We start from the raw sequence: 15,945 nt of genomic DNA, 5'->3' as shown, positions 1-15,945 counted from the left end.
GTCATTAGCATCTGATCCCCTGTCCATTTAATTTGATTCGGTTTCATTTGATTTATTATTGTTATGTTTGTTTTTCATTTACTGTGTTAGTTTATTTTTCGACACTACTAGGTTTTTTATTTTGATTGTTGTGATATAAAAATAGGCCTAAATCAGTCACATCGACAAACGAGGCAAGTTTCCGCCTTACACACTTAAAAATAAAGGTTGTTCTTTTGCATTGATGGTTCTACGAAGAACCTTTAACATCCACGGAGCCTCTCCCTTGCGCTGTTCTTGACAATAGAAAAATGTTTCCGCGCACTGGTTATTTTTTTATTTTAAGAACTGTTCGCTGAAACGTTTCCCCCCCTTATGGCAAAATGAAATAATTAAAAATAAAAAAAAACAATCTTTGGAACCGTCAGAGGTCAAATAAACGGTAGGTTAATATGACGTAACTAAATTCTGCAAGGTCAGGTCACACTATTCCTCTTCGTATTAATTTCAAAAACCCGAACAATAAGTTCAAATGAAAGGCGAGTAGGCTAATATCTGGGTTTATAACTGCTGTTCTTATTGAACCTGATCCCTTTCCTTTATAATATCTTACATGCACATGCAACCCTTCATTCTAACAATATATATCTAGACGATATTTTCCTCCTAATGCATCTGTTGCGTAAGAGAAAAGGTCTAAGCTGCTCCCTCTGGATATTATCTGATGCAAATGTGTTAACCCGCTTGCTTCTCCCCGACATAATGATAGCATGAGGGTTTCAGGCTTGCTAACTGATGTATATTTTTTATCTCGCATGCCCATTTTAAACCAAATCAAGAAGCAAATAACATTGTGAATGCATATAGTTTGCGATACATTTATCTAAAAATATGATTTATACCAATTATACAGGCTACAGTTTGGCATTTAATATACATGAACGATATACCATTGCAATAGAATACGACACATAGGCCTATCTAAGTTGATTTCTTAACAAATAAAAAAACCTTTAATCCTGCGTTTGGAGATTTCATTGCATACACGCATAAACGGCCTCTGTAAGAAAGGTCTTTTTGTTAAAAAAATTTGCAATTGCAGATACAACTAGGCTATTAACGAATACAACCGAAATATCTGAACATGCTGTTGTTCTATATATATATATATATATTATTATTATTATTTAAATGAAAGTTAATTTTGTTTTATTGCCTTTTTTATGCTGGAAGATTAGCCCATTTCATATAATTTATTACTGTTTATTATTTATTATATTTGCTACGAAACTTTCTTTTAAATCTTTGAAATTGTTTAACATATTAAAACTAATTGTTGCTATTAGATAGGCTACGCTCGATTCCACTAACAGCCCTGGCTAAATATTGACTTTGGGTTGTCGAATATAATTTCTAATCGCCAATTTGTCAGACAATTAAAAGCCAAACATCATGCAAGGTTTCAGCATCACAAAATGTCGCTGCACACTCAGGCCACATCTCTTCCCTCCCTCTGATCTGATCTGTAAACTTTCAGAAGGTAGGCTGTGCTCTGACTGCCTATGAGGAGAGCAGGAGCGAAACCTGCCAGCCCCTCAATTTTCTCCACTTCCTGTATTCAAGCAACTGCATCCCAAAAGAGGGAAAAAGTAGGAAATATCCAGCAAACGGTTCTAAATAAGGCGTCCCGACGAACCGCTCGCGCTCGCGCGTCTGCTGCAGCTTTACTGACCATCACGAAACTTGCTTCAGACGTTTATGCTAGTTTATCGACTGACTGTACAGAAGGAAACTGCGAGCTGTGTTCATATTACACCGAATTTGACCGCATGGGAAAACGAATCTTTAACAGAAAAAGCTTGAAGCAATTTGAAGATATCGAAAGAGAAGGTTAAGCCGTCAAATGTATTGGAAAAATGAGGCTTTGGCCCCTCTATCAGAGGGAAATCAGTTTCTATCCGAAGGAATTCCCTCAAAACGGGTAAGACTTATCGTATACTATTCAAGTGTGGACTGTGATGCACTCGTGCTTATTATTATTATCCATTTAATTGCATGGGAAGAAAAACTTGGTTTCACTGGAGAAGCAGTCAACATGTTGCTCGATGTGAAAGTCCTCTGTATCATCTCCTGCAGCCTGTAACATCTTCACCTTGGAGTCATGTCGTGAGAAGCAGGATCTATTCTGAACATTGTGATTCGCGGTCCATCCTCTTCACACGCCAAATCTGCAGAGGAAAAATTAGATTTTAATTACTGCCATTAAAAATCAAATTTGCTATTCTTTGGGTAGCCCGTTGCTTCCTCTGATTGGCAGTTGAAATTGACACTCTAGGGTCCTCTTATCGCGAGCATTTCAAGCTATTTGTAATTGCAGGTAGTTTATTTTTTTCAGCTGCCTGGATTGCGTGGAAACACGATTATGGGAAGAGGCACGGGTTAAGTGTGGGGAAAAAAATTCAATCCAAATTGAAATCGCTTCATTAAAACGGCTTTTTGTTGCGAGGCCCTCAATGCACCGTTTAAAGCGTTTTTATTGTTTTTGGAGGAATATATAGAGCTTGAGCATGCCTGACATGGAGCACTGTGGCGTGAATGTGTTGTAGGTGATCTCTCCAGACTCGCACAGCACACCGGGAGCATCGCGCTGCGTGGACGGACAACACGGTCGCGCGATGGTGAGTGCGCGCGACGAGCCATAATGCGCATTCATCGCGTCTCTGCTAGCTCACAGCTTTGATTTTGCAGAAAGGCCTTCTGACATAACATAATCTATACTGGTGAAGCCTAATGCAATTTTGTAGATTATTCCCTCTTGGATTGGTAAACCGCTTTTATATTATCAGCGTGTCACAAATGTCACTGAATTTCCAAATGTTAGAAAACCACTTTATTTCTATTTAAGTTGACGCGACCATTTCAGACCTGAAGAGTTTCGATTTGCCTCATCACGAATTAAATTAGAAATGTTGGTTAAAGAGTGCAGCAAATCACTGCTTGCTGTTAAAGTGTTCAGTTTAGTTTTTTTTTTATTAAACAGAAAATTCCTGTCAACCTTCTGAACCTCATTCTTTCCCGAGTGTGATGTTTATCGCGCTGTTTCCTCTCGCAGTCCCAGTCTGACGGAGAATCTCACAGGTCTGCTATGGAGAAAGAGGAGCCCCGCTCGTCGCCCAGTCCGCCCTCGACGCCGTCCGTCTGCTCGCCCACCTCCAGCGCCTCCTCCGTGCCGTCCACCGGGAAGAACGTGTGCGCGAGCTGCGGCCTCGAGATCCTGGACAGATACCTGCTCAAGGTGCGAGGCGCGAGTGTGTGTGTGTGTGTGTGACCAGTCAACTGACTCTGCTAGATAGCCTACTGACGTTTGGAGTGGAGCGTTTGACTGACTTTTGCAAAGCTTTTGCGCAAGTACTAGTTGGAACTATTTAGTAGTCTGTGCTGTGTCTTATTGTTGCTTTTATAATTATTTAATAATTTGTTTAATATTAGTTATTATTTGTAGCCTATTAACTATCATGTTTGGGGTCTGATACACCGCGGCTAGTTTAATAGATCGGAAAATATAGGCTTCTCAAAGTGATCAACTAAATGATTAACATTTGTAACTTTCCTAATTCTATGATAACTGATTCTAAACAAAATTGATGAAATGCTTCAATAAATGTTAGGCTATATGAGGATACCTATGTTTTGGGTCTCAGAGTCCTCATGTAGCCTATAGGTAAATAGGACTATTCAAAAAAGAAAAACAACAACGCATTTTTTTTTATTGTACTTTATCCAAAAAAGTTTCAATTTTTTGTTTTATTTCTTTGCTGAGGTCAAACTGGTCAGAAGCAGAAACGTTACTAACCAGTCATTCGATAGAGCAGACTGGGTTTAGGTTTCTGTAATGTGTGCATGTGTTGTGGTTTGGTCAGAGGAGCATATTATAATAATGTGAACGGTTAAAGAAGTTCATTTCGAAATTGCTGTTTTTACACATGCATCATATAGCCTAATAAAGTAAATTTCAGTAGCCTATAACATGGATACAAATTATTTCGATTTTTTTTACATCTATGATATAGCCTAGATGTCGATTTTTCGACAAAGAAGTTGTCTGTAGGCTATTTTGCTTTCTAAAAATGACTAGGTGTTTTAGTGCAGATGTTGACAGTATCGCTGTGCTCTCGGCCTGCTTGTTTTTCAGGAAGTGCGTGTGTTGCGCGTGAGGATCAGTGGAGCGCGAGCTCTCAGACTGTCGTGTTTTGCTCTTTTGCGGAAACTAATAAAAAAAGTGCGTGAGTTTATTACAATTTAGTCAGGATGAACGAACTTAGACCGCTTTCTGTGCATTTCCCTTTTCCTCAGCTCCTGGGATCTGAGAGTCAGGGAATATAATTAGGCCTACACTTATTATTTTTATTTTATCGACAGAATGTTTAAATAAATATTTCTAAGATGCACCTTGTGTGTGTCGTAAATGTTCCACAGATAACATGTTTATAATCATAATTTAAAATCCCAAATCTCAGTAATCAAACATTTTACAATCAAATACATTTTCTGAACGGAATATGTTGCAAGTTTGATTAACAGTGTTAAAATATACTTTTTTTTTTTTTGCTTAAAATTCAACAAAATAGGCTACGTAATATGCACGCATCTAGATTTAGCTATATTTAAACACCTTTATGTACAGCGAAATTCAAATGCAATATTCACAAAATATTTACAAAAATCACATTTTAAATCATACCTTTAATTACAAACAAAAAAATGTATTTAGTAGCCTGTCATATTTATGTGATTATATATGGCAGTCGTTTTGAGACTGTTCATATACAAACACGTGTGTGCGTTTCGATTATTAATTTTAATGCACGTTGACATTCCATTTAACAAAACTATGCATGACAAATATTATGAAATGCTTTTTAAGGAATATGCTAATTTCATTATTTTCCATTATTATTATTATTACTACTGTATTTTCATATGGGCTGTTGTGTTTGTTACAGGTTAATAATCTGATCTGGCACGTGAGGTGTCTGGAGTGCTCCGTCTGCAGGACGTCACTACGTCAACACAGCAGCTGCTACATCAAAAATAAGGAAATCTTCTGTAAAATGGATTATTTCAGGTAGGGTAAGTTTTCACTTTCTGTCCTCAGAAATATCAGGAGTGCATATTAACGAAATTCTGCTTAATTATTAACTTTTGGTTGAAAAAGCGCTGCGTGAGTGTGGCGTTTGGGTTTATTGTTAAAAATACGCTTTCTTAAAAAAGTAGCGAATACATATAATTATGCAATACGCCGTTTGTAATTTAGTTGATTTTCTAGTAATACAATCTCTGAAAAAGGCCGACAATTTAAAATATCATCAAACGTGATATTCATAACCTTCAATTTATTAGAAGCATTTCGTAATTGTAGCTAAATTATTCATCAGTTAGAAAGCTTTATACTTGTCTTCTCTAAAGCTCCATTAGAACTGCTTTTTATATTATAATAGTAAAACTAACAAACAATTGATCTGAGACCAAAATAACAGTTGTAGCTTATTGTAAGTAAATATTTTATAATGCTTTAATTGGTTAGATGTTAACAAATGAAGCACCTTTTTTTCTTTTTTGCTGTCTGCATTGGATTATGCAAAAAAATAAAAATAAAACATTTTACTCTCCACAAAAGATGTTGTCATTAGTAATGAGAGGTCTAAATAGTACTTGATTACTTGATTATCAGTAGAGTTAAATTTGCCAGTATTTCCTTGTATGCGACTGAATAGTGTTAGAAATCAAACACAAGTTACATAATTCAATCTCAGTAGTATCAAGATGCAGTAATATGCTGATGGAGTGAGGGAGAGCCGACAGGGAAGCTGTGAGATTGCATTGAGGCTAGAAGGGCTGTGATATGGCATGATTGCAGAGCACTCAGCGAGGCTTGTGAATGGCACTGTGATATTGGCCAGCTTTCCCTGCTTATTGCCCGTCAATGTGAATGACTGGCCCCTTTAAAGTCAATGCTGTGTTGCAGGAGAGGGTTTGTTTTCTACGTTAAGGCCAATATTCTGAAGAGATGCTCCATGAGATGGTGCATCAATGCCTTGATCGTCACTGGTTGTGTTGAGTCTAGGGCATCAGGATCTCTCAGGCTGTTTATCCATGAGTAATTACAAAAAGGAAACTCAGAAAGGAATGCAAAAAACTACACAAAATAGACTTTATAGGGCATTATGTTAAAGATTGTATTATGAAAATGGCGAGTTGTGGTTTAGTACAATAGAAATCTGAAATGACGAAATGATGACTGATGGCAGTAAAACAAAAAGGACAAGGGTTTTACAAATTCTTCCAAGTGGTTTAATGTGTATTATTTTATTGGCATTAAATATGCTAACACTATTCACATTTCTTTGAAACTGACCTTAAAACTTTAAGTGTGATTTTCATGTGATTTGCAGCTTGTAGAAAATTAATATATATATAAAAAAAGTTACATTCAGATGAATAAAATAAATGCAAATTACAGTATCCAATTTTTCAGATGTTTAAAATAGCTTTATATACATCTACAATTGTATTTTATTGAAAAAAATTTAAGCAGCATTTTATTTCATTAATATAAAATGTTAATGTATTTTTTTTTTTTGCTTCTATGCAGTTCTGTATGTCAAAACAGCAACCTTGGGGGTTTATGTTGGTTTTAGCATAAAATTCAGCCTCAGATTGAGATATCAGATATCTGAGATAATCAGGGAAAACATAATCAGATATACAGTTAACATTTTTTGATATCACAGGAACATCCCCGGAAGCGAAATACTGATTGACCCACGTTTGCCTTGAAAAAGAGACATAATAGACTTAAGTTCAGTGATCTGAAGTACTGCAAATACAAGTGTGTCTTAGTATAAGCCGATTTCACCTTTTTTTAGTCTTAGTTTTGGTATCCTTTTATATATATATATATATATATATTACATATAAAGAGATTGAGATCATAACTGCTAGTAGTTAGCAGAGCGCAGCATTTGACATAATTGCTTGAAACTAATTCTGTACATTAATCTCCAGTTTTTTATTGGCATCAGTGGTAGGCCTACCATAAAGAACCTTTAACATTCATGGAATCTTTCCATTCCACAAAAGAGTCTTTATAGTGGAAAAAGGTTCTTTAGATTTTAAAAAATGTTTCTTTGAAGAACTGTTCGCTGATAGGTTCTTTGAGGAACCAAAAATGTTTATTTTATGGCATTGCTGCAAAAACCCATTTTGTAACCTTCATTTTAAAGGGTGTATATTTATACAACTGGACAATTTTATCCATAAACTGGTTTCAAGTTAAGATGTCAGTTATTTGTTTCCTTTGTCCATCGATATAATAAGTAGACTGGTGGACCTGTGGCACAAGTTTCTGAACGCAATGCCATGTTTGTCTCTGGATTGTTTCGCTGGTGCTGCACAACATTAATAGAAGATGGCCATCATATGCCTGAAAGGAAAACGATCCTCCAATGATTTCTTGCAAAAAAAGGAAACGAAACATAAGGAGATATTATTGGTCTCTCATCTGGGCCAGATTGACAGCTGCTCTAATAGAGTGTAATTACAGGAAATCAAAGTGGGTTTGCTGTGAGTGCGAGGGGGGGGGGGGCAGATCTGGCGGTAAGGGTCAGAGCGGAGACTGTACCTACACTAAAAAGAAACAGCCACAAAGGCACGAGCATCAGGCCACACAAGAAGTCAGAGGAGGCTGTTAATCAGAGGAACCAAAGGATAAGGACAGGGTGATGGAGTAAAGCGGTAACCCGAGTGGGTTTGCGTGGAGCTGCGATCGCTAGATTTGGAGGAGATGACGTACTGTGATGTCCATATGCGTGTACAGAACTTCTTGTGTTTAAACGCAAACAGAAGTAAACAGAGCGCGTGTAACTCATAACTTGCTGGAGAATGCGGGAGATTACTGAAATTACAATGACAAAATTAGTTTTTTTTTCTGGTTAACGGAGGAAAATTGCTTCAACATACGGGTATGTTTGAGAATAAAAAATAAAGAGAATGATATTTTTTTCTGTGGATGGGTGCTAAGGTGTTGTTAAGTTGTCCAAAATCGCATATTGTCTAGTAGTTACTACATTCTGTTTTATACTTTGTGACTATAAAAAGTATGTTTAATATAGAATAAATGTGTAGCATGAATACAGTTCGGATGTACTACATCTGACGTGTTGTCATGTGGCCTACGACGTCAGTCGCGTCGCTTCACTGCCATCGACAAATCCTGTCCTGAGGCCTCATGGGATAGTTAAGAGTCATCAAATGTGCAATCCACAAACTTAGAGGAAGAACTACGTCATCCAGTTACTTTTAGCCTATTTTCGAATACTATAAATTTGTACAAACTATTACTGTTTTTCACATTTATAATATGGAAGTATGAAATTTCGAATGGGCTAAAAGAAAATGCATTAATTTCTTTCTTCTGCTGTACACAAAATCTTGAAGAATCTTGATAGCCAAACTGTTGATGGTAGCCATTGACTTTCATAGTATGAACAAAAAATACTGTGGAAGTCAATAGGTACCAGCAAGTGTTTGCTTAGACACATTCTTCTAAATATCTTCTTTTGTGTTCAACAGAAGAAAGAAATTCATACACTTTTGGATCAATCACAGTGTAGTACACAAATTAATGCAAAAAAGCAGACAAATCACATACTATAAATTTGGATGTACTACTTCTTTCATGTACTGTTTTATCGCATACTATATAGTATAGAAGTAAGCGTTTTCAACTGCGATAATTAGACCTGCATAAATTTCTTTTAATACTGAAAACGAAAGAGGATATTTTGAAGAATGTTGATAACCAAACAGTCGCTGGTAGCCACTGACTTTAGTAATATGAAAAAATAAAGTGGAAGTCAATGGCTACCAGCAACTGTTTGGTCAGACCCATTCTTAAAAATATCTTAAAATTCATAACAAGAAGAAGAGTAAATGATGACAATTTTCTTTATAGATATGTCTCTATTATGCTTTCTAGATTTGGCTGACAAATGACTACCATGTTTCTCAGACAATTTATTGTCCATGAGGTTTTGATGATGCAAGTGCTAAAGAATGGAAAAGCACACCTCGAAAAGTTGTAAGATATGTGGTATTATTTATGCCTGTTGCACAAGCAATGGAATGAGACGAGTTTTGGTTACATACCAAAATTAAAAACTCTTGATTCAGGTTTTGAAAAACCACCATGAGCAAAAGTAAAAGCAATGCTCGCCGTAGCAAACACCGCTAATATGTCTCAGCAGTATCTGAGAGGGAGATTTCCCCCAGATTATAACACTCCGAGAGTATATCAAATTTAATCTACCGAATTTGTTCTTCCAAAAGCTTCTCTTTTCCAGCCAAAGGTGAATTTTTCGGGCGCTGAGGGAAATGCTTTGCGGCTGCAGGAATTTTCCCCGGCGAGTTATGATCTGCAGGACAGAAATAAATCCAGAATAAGCACAACAACGCACAATCAGATGTGCGGCAAATCTGAACAAAAACAAAACCCCCTTAAGATCTTCATGGCTTTTTTTGAAAGGTTTTGCGGCAAATGAACTGCCATGACAGATTACGGCTCCGTTCCACAATGTTTCTCCTCTAAACACACGTCTGAAATGCATCATTACTCAAACGTTGTATTCTTTGTCTGGAACGATGCTGTCAGAATATGGTGTGCAGTGTACACAGAAAGCCCTTTGAATGCTTTTTGCAGGCATTAATACGTGAGGTGTGTTTTATGTGTCGATACTTTGCACATAAGTGGACTGTAAATATTTTTGAAGGTTTTTGATTCAGGTTTGTTTTCGCTCCTTGACTCATCATGCTCAAGGGCTGATTGGCAGAGACAAATTATTATACATGCACACAAGTGCCGGTCCAAGTTTCCTGGTCCCCGTGGGGCTCCCTGGTGGGCTATGATGTCATTTCCAGTGGATGAACGCCCTGAGGGCCCCACTGTGGGACTTTCGGGGCCGGTGTCATCATTCTTCAGTAGCGTATACAGGGGAAACATGGCTATCTTGATATCCCTGTGTTTCTTTGCAGTTGGAGGAGGTTGTGTGTGACACTTTGTTTACACAAGGGCTCCCAATGACAGAGGTGTAGAGTTGGAGGGGGGCTCAGATTCAGGCCAAAGAAGGGCCGTGCCTGGCCATCTGCAGAGCATTAGTCTCTTCTAGTCCTCTCAACACTGGAACCCTCTTTGGTCAACCAAATGTGATGTCTGGGTCAAGAAAAAAAAAACGGCACAGTCAGCCCTGTCCAGTCAAAATAACACTTAATTTTAGCAGTACTCGCTGTTGGCTTGTATCGCCGCAGGGTTGTTTACAGAGTCCTGTTGATCGCAGGATAACAGAAGAGGTGCTATGAGTAGCTACACGGCCATACAGCTGCTGAAAATGCAGGGCTGAAGTAAATATGGATTACGTATGTAGTTTACAAATCACAGTTGGCTGAAAATGTGATGATTAACGTAATGTCAGCAGTAACATCAATAACATGCAGCATCTTAACTCCATTTCTGCATCAACTTTGTAGTGTATTATATAATTGAACAGATAAAAAACAGAATCACAACGTAATATGCAAATAAATGAGAACCAATCGCATTCGCAAATCACATTATGACTAATGGTGAATGGCACATTCTGTAGCAAAGTCAGTGAATAAATTGTAGAAAAAATAAGTAAATTATCAAATAAACAGACAGATGCACTTTTTTCCAGTTATATGTAAAGTAAGCTGTTTCAGATTATTTATTTCCAGAAAATTCTCTCTATTTTTAAAAATGCTTTCATTTTATAAACTATAACTAACTATATATATATATATGAATTATTAAAATTATAGTGTTTAATATTATATGTCATATATATTAAACAAGGTAATTTATCAACTCCCTCGCTTTATTAATTTACATATGCATATTAATCATATCTCAAGTCCTTTTCACAAAAGAAACAGTGGAGGTGGTTTAAAAATAGACAATCTTACATGCATTATGCACTTTGTTGGATAAAATCAAGAGTTTATGGATCCTATCAGTACAGTTTATCAGCAGACATTTCCTGTCGACCTGCGGCTCAGAGAATTACTGGTGGTTTGTTTGTGCTGAGAGTTTTACAGCCGTGTCTGACACGTTCAGCAGTTATCTTTTGGACACGGTTCAGCCTATCTGTATTCTGTCTTCTACCATGGAGAGCTTTCCATGGAGAAACAAAATACCTGCTGCGCTGTTAAACTGAATTCAGAACAAGAAGCAAACAGCACAAATGCTTTTATCATTACACTAGCTTAATACTAAGCACACGTGTAACATGTTTTATTGTTTATGGGATAAGTATTGATGCACAAGCTCTTCTCTGTCTCACAGTAGGTTTGGTACAAAGTGTGCCCGCTGTGGCCGGCAGATCTACGCCAGCGACTGGGTACGGCGAGCCAGAGGCAATGCCTACCATCTGGCCTGCTTCGCCTGCTTCTCCTGCAAACGGCAGCTGTCCACAGGCGAGGAGTTCGGGCTGGTGGAGGAGAAAGTACTTTGTCGGATCCATTACGACACAATGGTGGAGAACCTGAAACGGGCTGCTGAGAGCGGTACGTGTGTTTTTCAAGATGCATATTGCTTTAAGTCTCGTTGATCTGAAAATAGTTTTTAACCACTTTTCCTGGGTTTTTACACAGGAAGCGGACTCACTCTGGAGGGGGCGGTGCCGTCAGAACAGGACAGTCAACCAAAACCAGCCAAAAGGGCTCGAACATCCTTCACTGCAGAACAGCTGCAGGTAAGACGATCAAACACAATGAGGAAGCAAGGCCCTCTTTGTGGTTATGCTTTTATCTGTTATCATATTCCAGTTCCATTTAACATCTTAAACAAATGGAACAGCATTTCACCTTTACATGGCACTATCAGAAAGCAACCAGCCCCTACTGTATCATATTTAAAAACTAATTTCCAAGGTCTCTAAATGATCAATCAAAACTTGTTGCTTACAATCTACTACATGCTTTCTGTCATATGATTGATCAGTTATACTTTTTATAATAAGTAAAAGGCCTTTTAGTATAATTGTAAAAATTTATTTTTGCTTTGAAATCTTTACTAATTTTATAAAGTAAACATTAGAATAATTTGTATTGTTAGTATTTCAAGCAACTTAGGTGTACTTGATTATCCATATGTCCTTTTTTAGAATAATCATGTTAATATGTGTGTATCAATCAGGTTTTTAAGGAACGTTTATTTGTTCATCTCTCAATCATCATTGTATTACATCGCATTATAGGTTATGAAACTACAGAGCTTTGATCATCAAACTTAGCATTTTAATATCACCTTTTTTTGGCTGATATAGAGTGAAAATTGATATCCATTTTATGTAAGTAGCCTGATATACTGTTATAAAGATCACTGATTTACATTATAAGATATGAGAATTTCTGGCCATATAAATATTGCAACACTGCACAAAATTGGATATTTTTGCCCAGTTTGGGCCTCTGAGTTTTTTCCTCCTTATGTTTTAGCTCAATATTCTTACTACATCATACTTTATTAGCCATAAAGGCCTGATGTTTCAAATATGATACTTTTAAAAAACAACAACAAAAAACAATGCAAACTCTTTGCCCAAAGTTCAAATAAACTGTTCCATTTTTAAAAAAGTATTTTAATTTCATTTATAATTATAATTTGCAATTACGTTTTTATTTTATTTTGAATATATAGACTTATTAGATTATTTTTAATGTATGCATTCTTTACAAATATGCACTTCCCCCACAGGTAATGCAGGCGCAGTTTGCACAGGACAACAACCCTGACGCTCAGACCCTGCAGAAGTTGGCAGACATGACAGGACTGAGTAGACGAGTCATACAGGTGACAAAAATCTCTTAATGTTTCCTCAATACTTCCATTCCATTCAAATGCTTGGAAAGAGACAGCTCATCTTGACAGTTGGTTGTATTTTCATAGGTTTGGTTTCAAAACTGCAGAGCGAGGCATAAAAAGCACACTCCACAGCACGGCGGCCCACCTCAAGCTCACCCGCAGGCCCGCATGCCCCCCTCGCTGCCCGACGAGCTGCATTACTCCCCTTTCGGCAGTCCTGAGAGAGCACGCATGGTGGCCCTGCACGGGTACATCGAAAGTGAGTGTTTCCTCAGAGCTGTTATTGCTAATAATATATTAACAGTAATAATAATAATAATAATATCTAAAATATTAACTTTGATATAAATTACTGTTCAAAAGTTCAGAATAATTATGATTTTTAATGGTTTTGAAAGAAGTCTCTTATGCTCACCAAGGCTGCATTTATTTGATCAAAAATACAGTAAGACAGTAAACTCTATTTGATCTAGTTTAAAAGAATGGCTGTCTGATGTTATATATTGTAAACCGTGATTTATTCCTGTGCTGTAAAGCTGAATTTTCAGCATCATTCCTCCAGTCTTCAGTGTCACATGATCCTTCAGAAATCATTCTAATATACTGATTTGCTCTAGAAACTTTTTTTAATCAATGTTAAAAGCAGCTTCATATTATGGTGGAACCTGTGATGCACTACACTAACTTAAAAGTTAGTAAGATTTAAAAAAATATATATAAAAAGTGACAGAAAAGACATTTATGTTACAAAAGATTTCTATTTTCAAATCAATTGTTCTTTTGTACTTTCGATTCATCAAAGGATCTTGAAAAGAATGGAATCATTGTTTCCACAGAAATATTAAGCTGTTGTCAAAATCCGCATATTAGATTGATTTCTGAAGGATCATGAAAATCAATTAATTTCAAAAATCATTTAATCATTTAAAAATCTTAATTATTCCAAATTTAGTATTGTAGTAGTCACCAGTTTGGTGGCATTTTTACTACTGTTCTCTGGACTAGAAATACGTTGCGATGAATTAATATAGCTAGAGATTAATATTATGTTGTGTTTATGTTGTTTTGGTTTCGCAGGTCATCCGTTCTCGGTGCTCACCACACAGAGCCTCCCTCATCAGGCCATGACGCTGCCGCAGCTCCCTCTCAGCCGCTAACACCCCGCCTCGCACTGACCCCTGACCTCCGACCCCAGAGGTCAGATCTGGCTGAAGGAGAGGGTGACGGTCCCTCTTGCTCTTGACCTCTGAACTCGCAAAGAGAGAGACTATTTCCTCTTTGGTTTCATTGGACAGGATTTTACTCACCTGCATCTAGTCACTCTCGGTTAAGGAAAACCGCATGCATGACCTGTGAATTTAGGACTTTGTCACCAAGACCAGGATCTGGACTTCTGGACAAAAAGAAAAGACTCGAGCACACACTGTAAAAGACTAGCGCTCTTGGTGCGTTCTCTCTTCTGAAAATCTCATCTGACTCTTGTTCAGCATTTGGAGACTCTGAATGCAAACAAAAGGAATGTAAAGTTACCAGCATCAGTGTTAAACATTTAGATTGAAAAAGGCAAAAGCACAAGAGATGTGGATGGGAAATAAATGGCATAGAACCAGGTGGTAAGACAAATTTTCTCTCTCTTTTTCCTTGCCGAAATACGCCACGATTGAAATCTGTACCATGCCAGTAAAATGAATTCATGCCACAGTTCAGTTCTTTCTTGTTCTAACACCCGTATGCAAAGCATTTGTGTTTTCTTGGGCCTAAAAAGCCAGCAGTCTTGATTTGTCCACAGATTTCACTTTAAAAATAATCTTACATCATTTAATTGTAAAAATAACGGCAAGTTGTTTCTGCAATTGTTTGTCAACATTTTGTTTTCGGAAGCAGATAGTTTTAGAAATGTGACATTGTCTCCTTTTAGATTCGGGTAAAATGTTGAATAATATTTTCTATAGTTTAAAAGACAAAACTTTGATATTTTCCCTAAATTTGTTTTCCAAAATGAATTTCAATAACTGTTGTCATTGTGGTTTACCACGCAATCAGAGACTACAGCTGACGATGATCTTACTATGAGATTATTTCAAATCGAAATTTTCATTTTATACAAAAAAATGCAAAGAAATATTAAGGATCAGGAAGGGATTATCAATGACAACAGTATTTTGTGTGCGTAAGACAGAAAGGAAGAGGAAACCTGAGACTAAAAAGAGCACTTGAGTAAAATGTAAAGATAACTACATGTAAAGAAAATGTACATTTTTTTATTTAAGCAGTGTCCTGACTTTATGTGGGAGACGAAAGTGTCAGTGTTTGATTGTTTTCTTCGTACATGTGTGCCGTATAAGCCTCAGCTGTGACGAGGGAGCAGGAGTGTTGTATACTTGCTGCAGACACGTTGTATACTAACAGATAGGAGCTGTGTACAGGTCAGAAACCGGGGGGAAAGTCTGCAATTGTAACTTAAATTGGAGAAATCCATTCTTGTGTTCTGAATGGGGGACAAGGCCTCTACATTCTTGTATTTATTATGACAGATAGCCTGTAAGCACTTTTCCCCACTTCCACATGTCTGTTTTGTAAAAAATAAAATAAAATAATTAACTATTTCTTTGGCTGTGCATCATTAATAAACTATCTCTTGGCTATTTATATTTTATAAATAAATTAATTAGTTAAAAAGACTTTAAAAATTATTTTCAAATGTTTTCCAGTGCTTTAAAAAGCCTTTAAAGAATGTATTTGTGTGTGTGTGTGTGTGTGTGTATATATATATATATATATATATTTATATATATATATATATATATATTTATATATATATATATATATATATATATATATATACACACAATTCATATATACTTTTTTTCCCCCTTGTGCTAGCTTGGATGTTATTTCTTAAAAAAGTAGAAATATGTTTCATTCAGTACCATGGTATTCCCAGTACAGTACTTTTTGAAAGGAACACTCTTTTATGAAATTAAATGCAGATTTTATATCTTACCGCTACAGGTTATGAAGACAGGACA

General features: G+C 36.6%; 1 protein-coding gene across 2 annotated transcripts; it reads left to right on the top strand.

The window, feature by feature from the left end:
- Window positions 1-1,330: 1,330 nt before the first annotated feature.
- Window positions 1,331-15,522, top strand: lhx6a (LIM homeobox 6a). 2 transcript variants are annotated; one of them, XM_059539529.1, is made up of 9 exons: window positions 1,331-1,960; window positions 2,586-2,657; window positions 3,092-3,274; window positions 4,983-5,104; window positions 11,396-11,616; window positions 11,704-11,804; window positions 12,809-12,904; window positions 13,001-13,175; window positions 13,994-15,522. In XM_059539529.1, exons 1-9 carry the CDS (start codon window positions 1,883-1,885, stop codon window positions 14,071-14,073), a joined length of 1,128 nt encoding a protein of 375 aa, XP_059395512.1. In that variant the 5' UTR covers window positions 1,331-1,882; the 3' UTR covers window positions 14,074-15,522. The 2 variants fall into 2 exon arrangements, with proteins under 2 accessions (XP_059395512.1, XP_059395513.1); XM_059539530.1 differs by lacking the exon at window positions 2,586-2,657 and having other exon boundaries at window positions 1,332-1,960.
- Window positions 15,523-15,945: the final 423 nt, after the last annotated feature.

The sequence above is a fragment of the Carassius carassius genome, chromosome 45, assembly GCF_963082965.1.
Source record: "Carassius carassius chromosome 45, fCarCar2.1, whole genome shotgun sequence".
NCBI lineage: Eukaryota > Metazoa > Chordata > Actinopteri > Cypriniformes > Cyprinidae > Carassius > Carassius carassius.
Note: the sequence above shows the minus strand (reverse complement) of the source record. Positions and strands in the feature narration are given on the sequence as shown.

Coding starts and splice junctions, on each gene's coding strand:
- lhx6a (XM_059539529.1), top strand. CDS start 1,883: ATGTATTGGAAAAATGAGGCTTTGGCCCCTCTATCAGAGGGAAATCAG. Junction 11,617..11,703: donor GAAACGGGCTGCTGAGAGCG/GTACGTGTGTTT, acceptor GTTTTTACACAG/GAAGCGGACTCACTCTGGAG. Junction 12,905..13,000: donor TGAGTAGACGAGTCATACAG/GTGACAAAAATC, acceptor GTATTTTCATAG/GTTTGGTTTCAAAACTGCAG.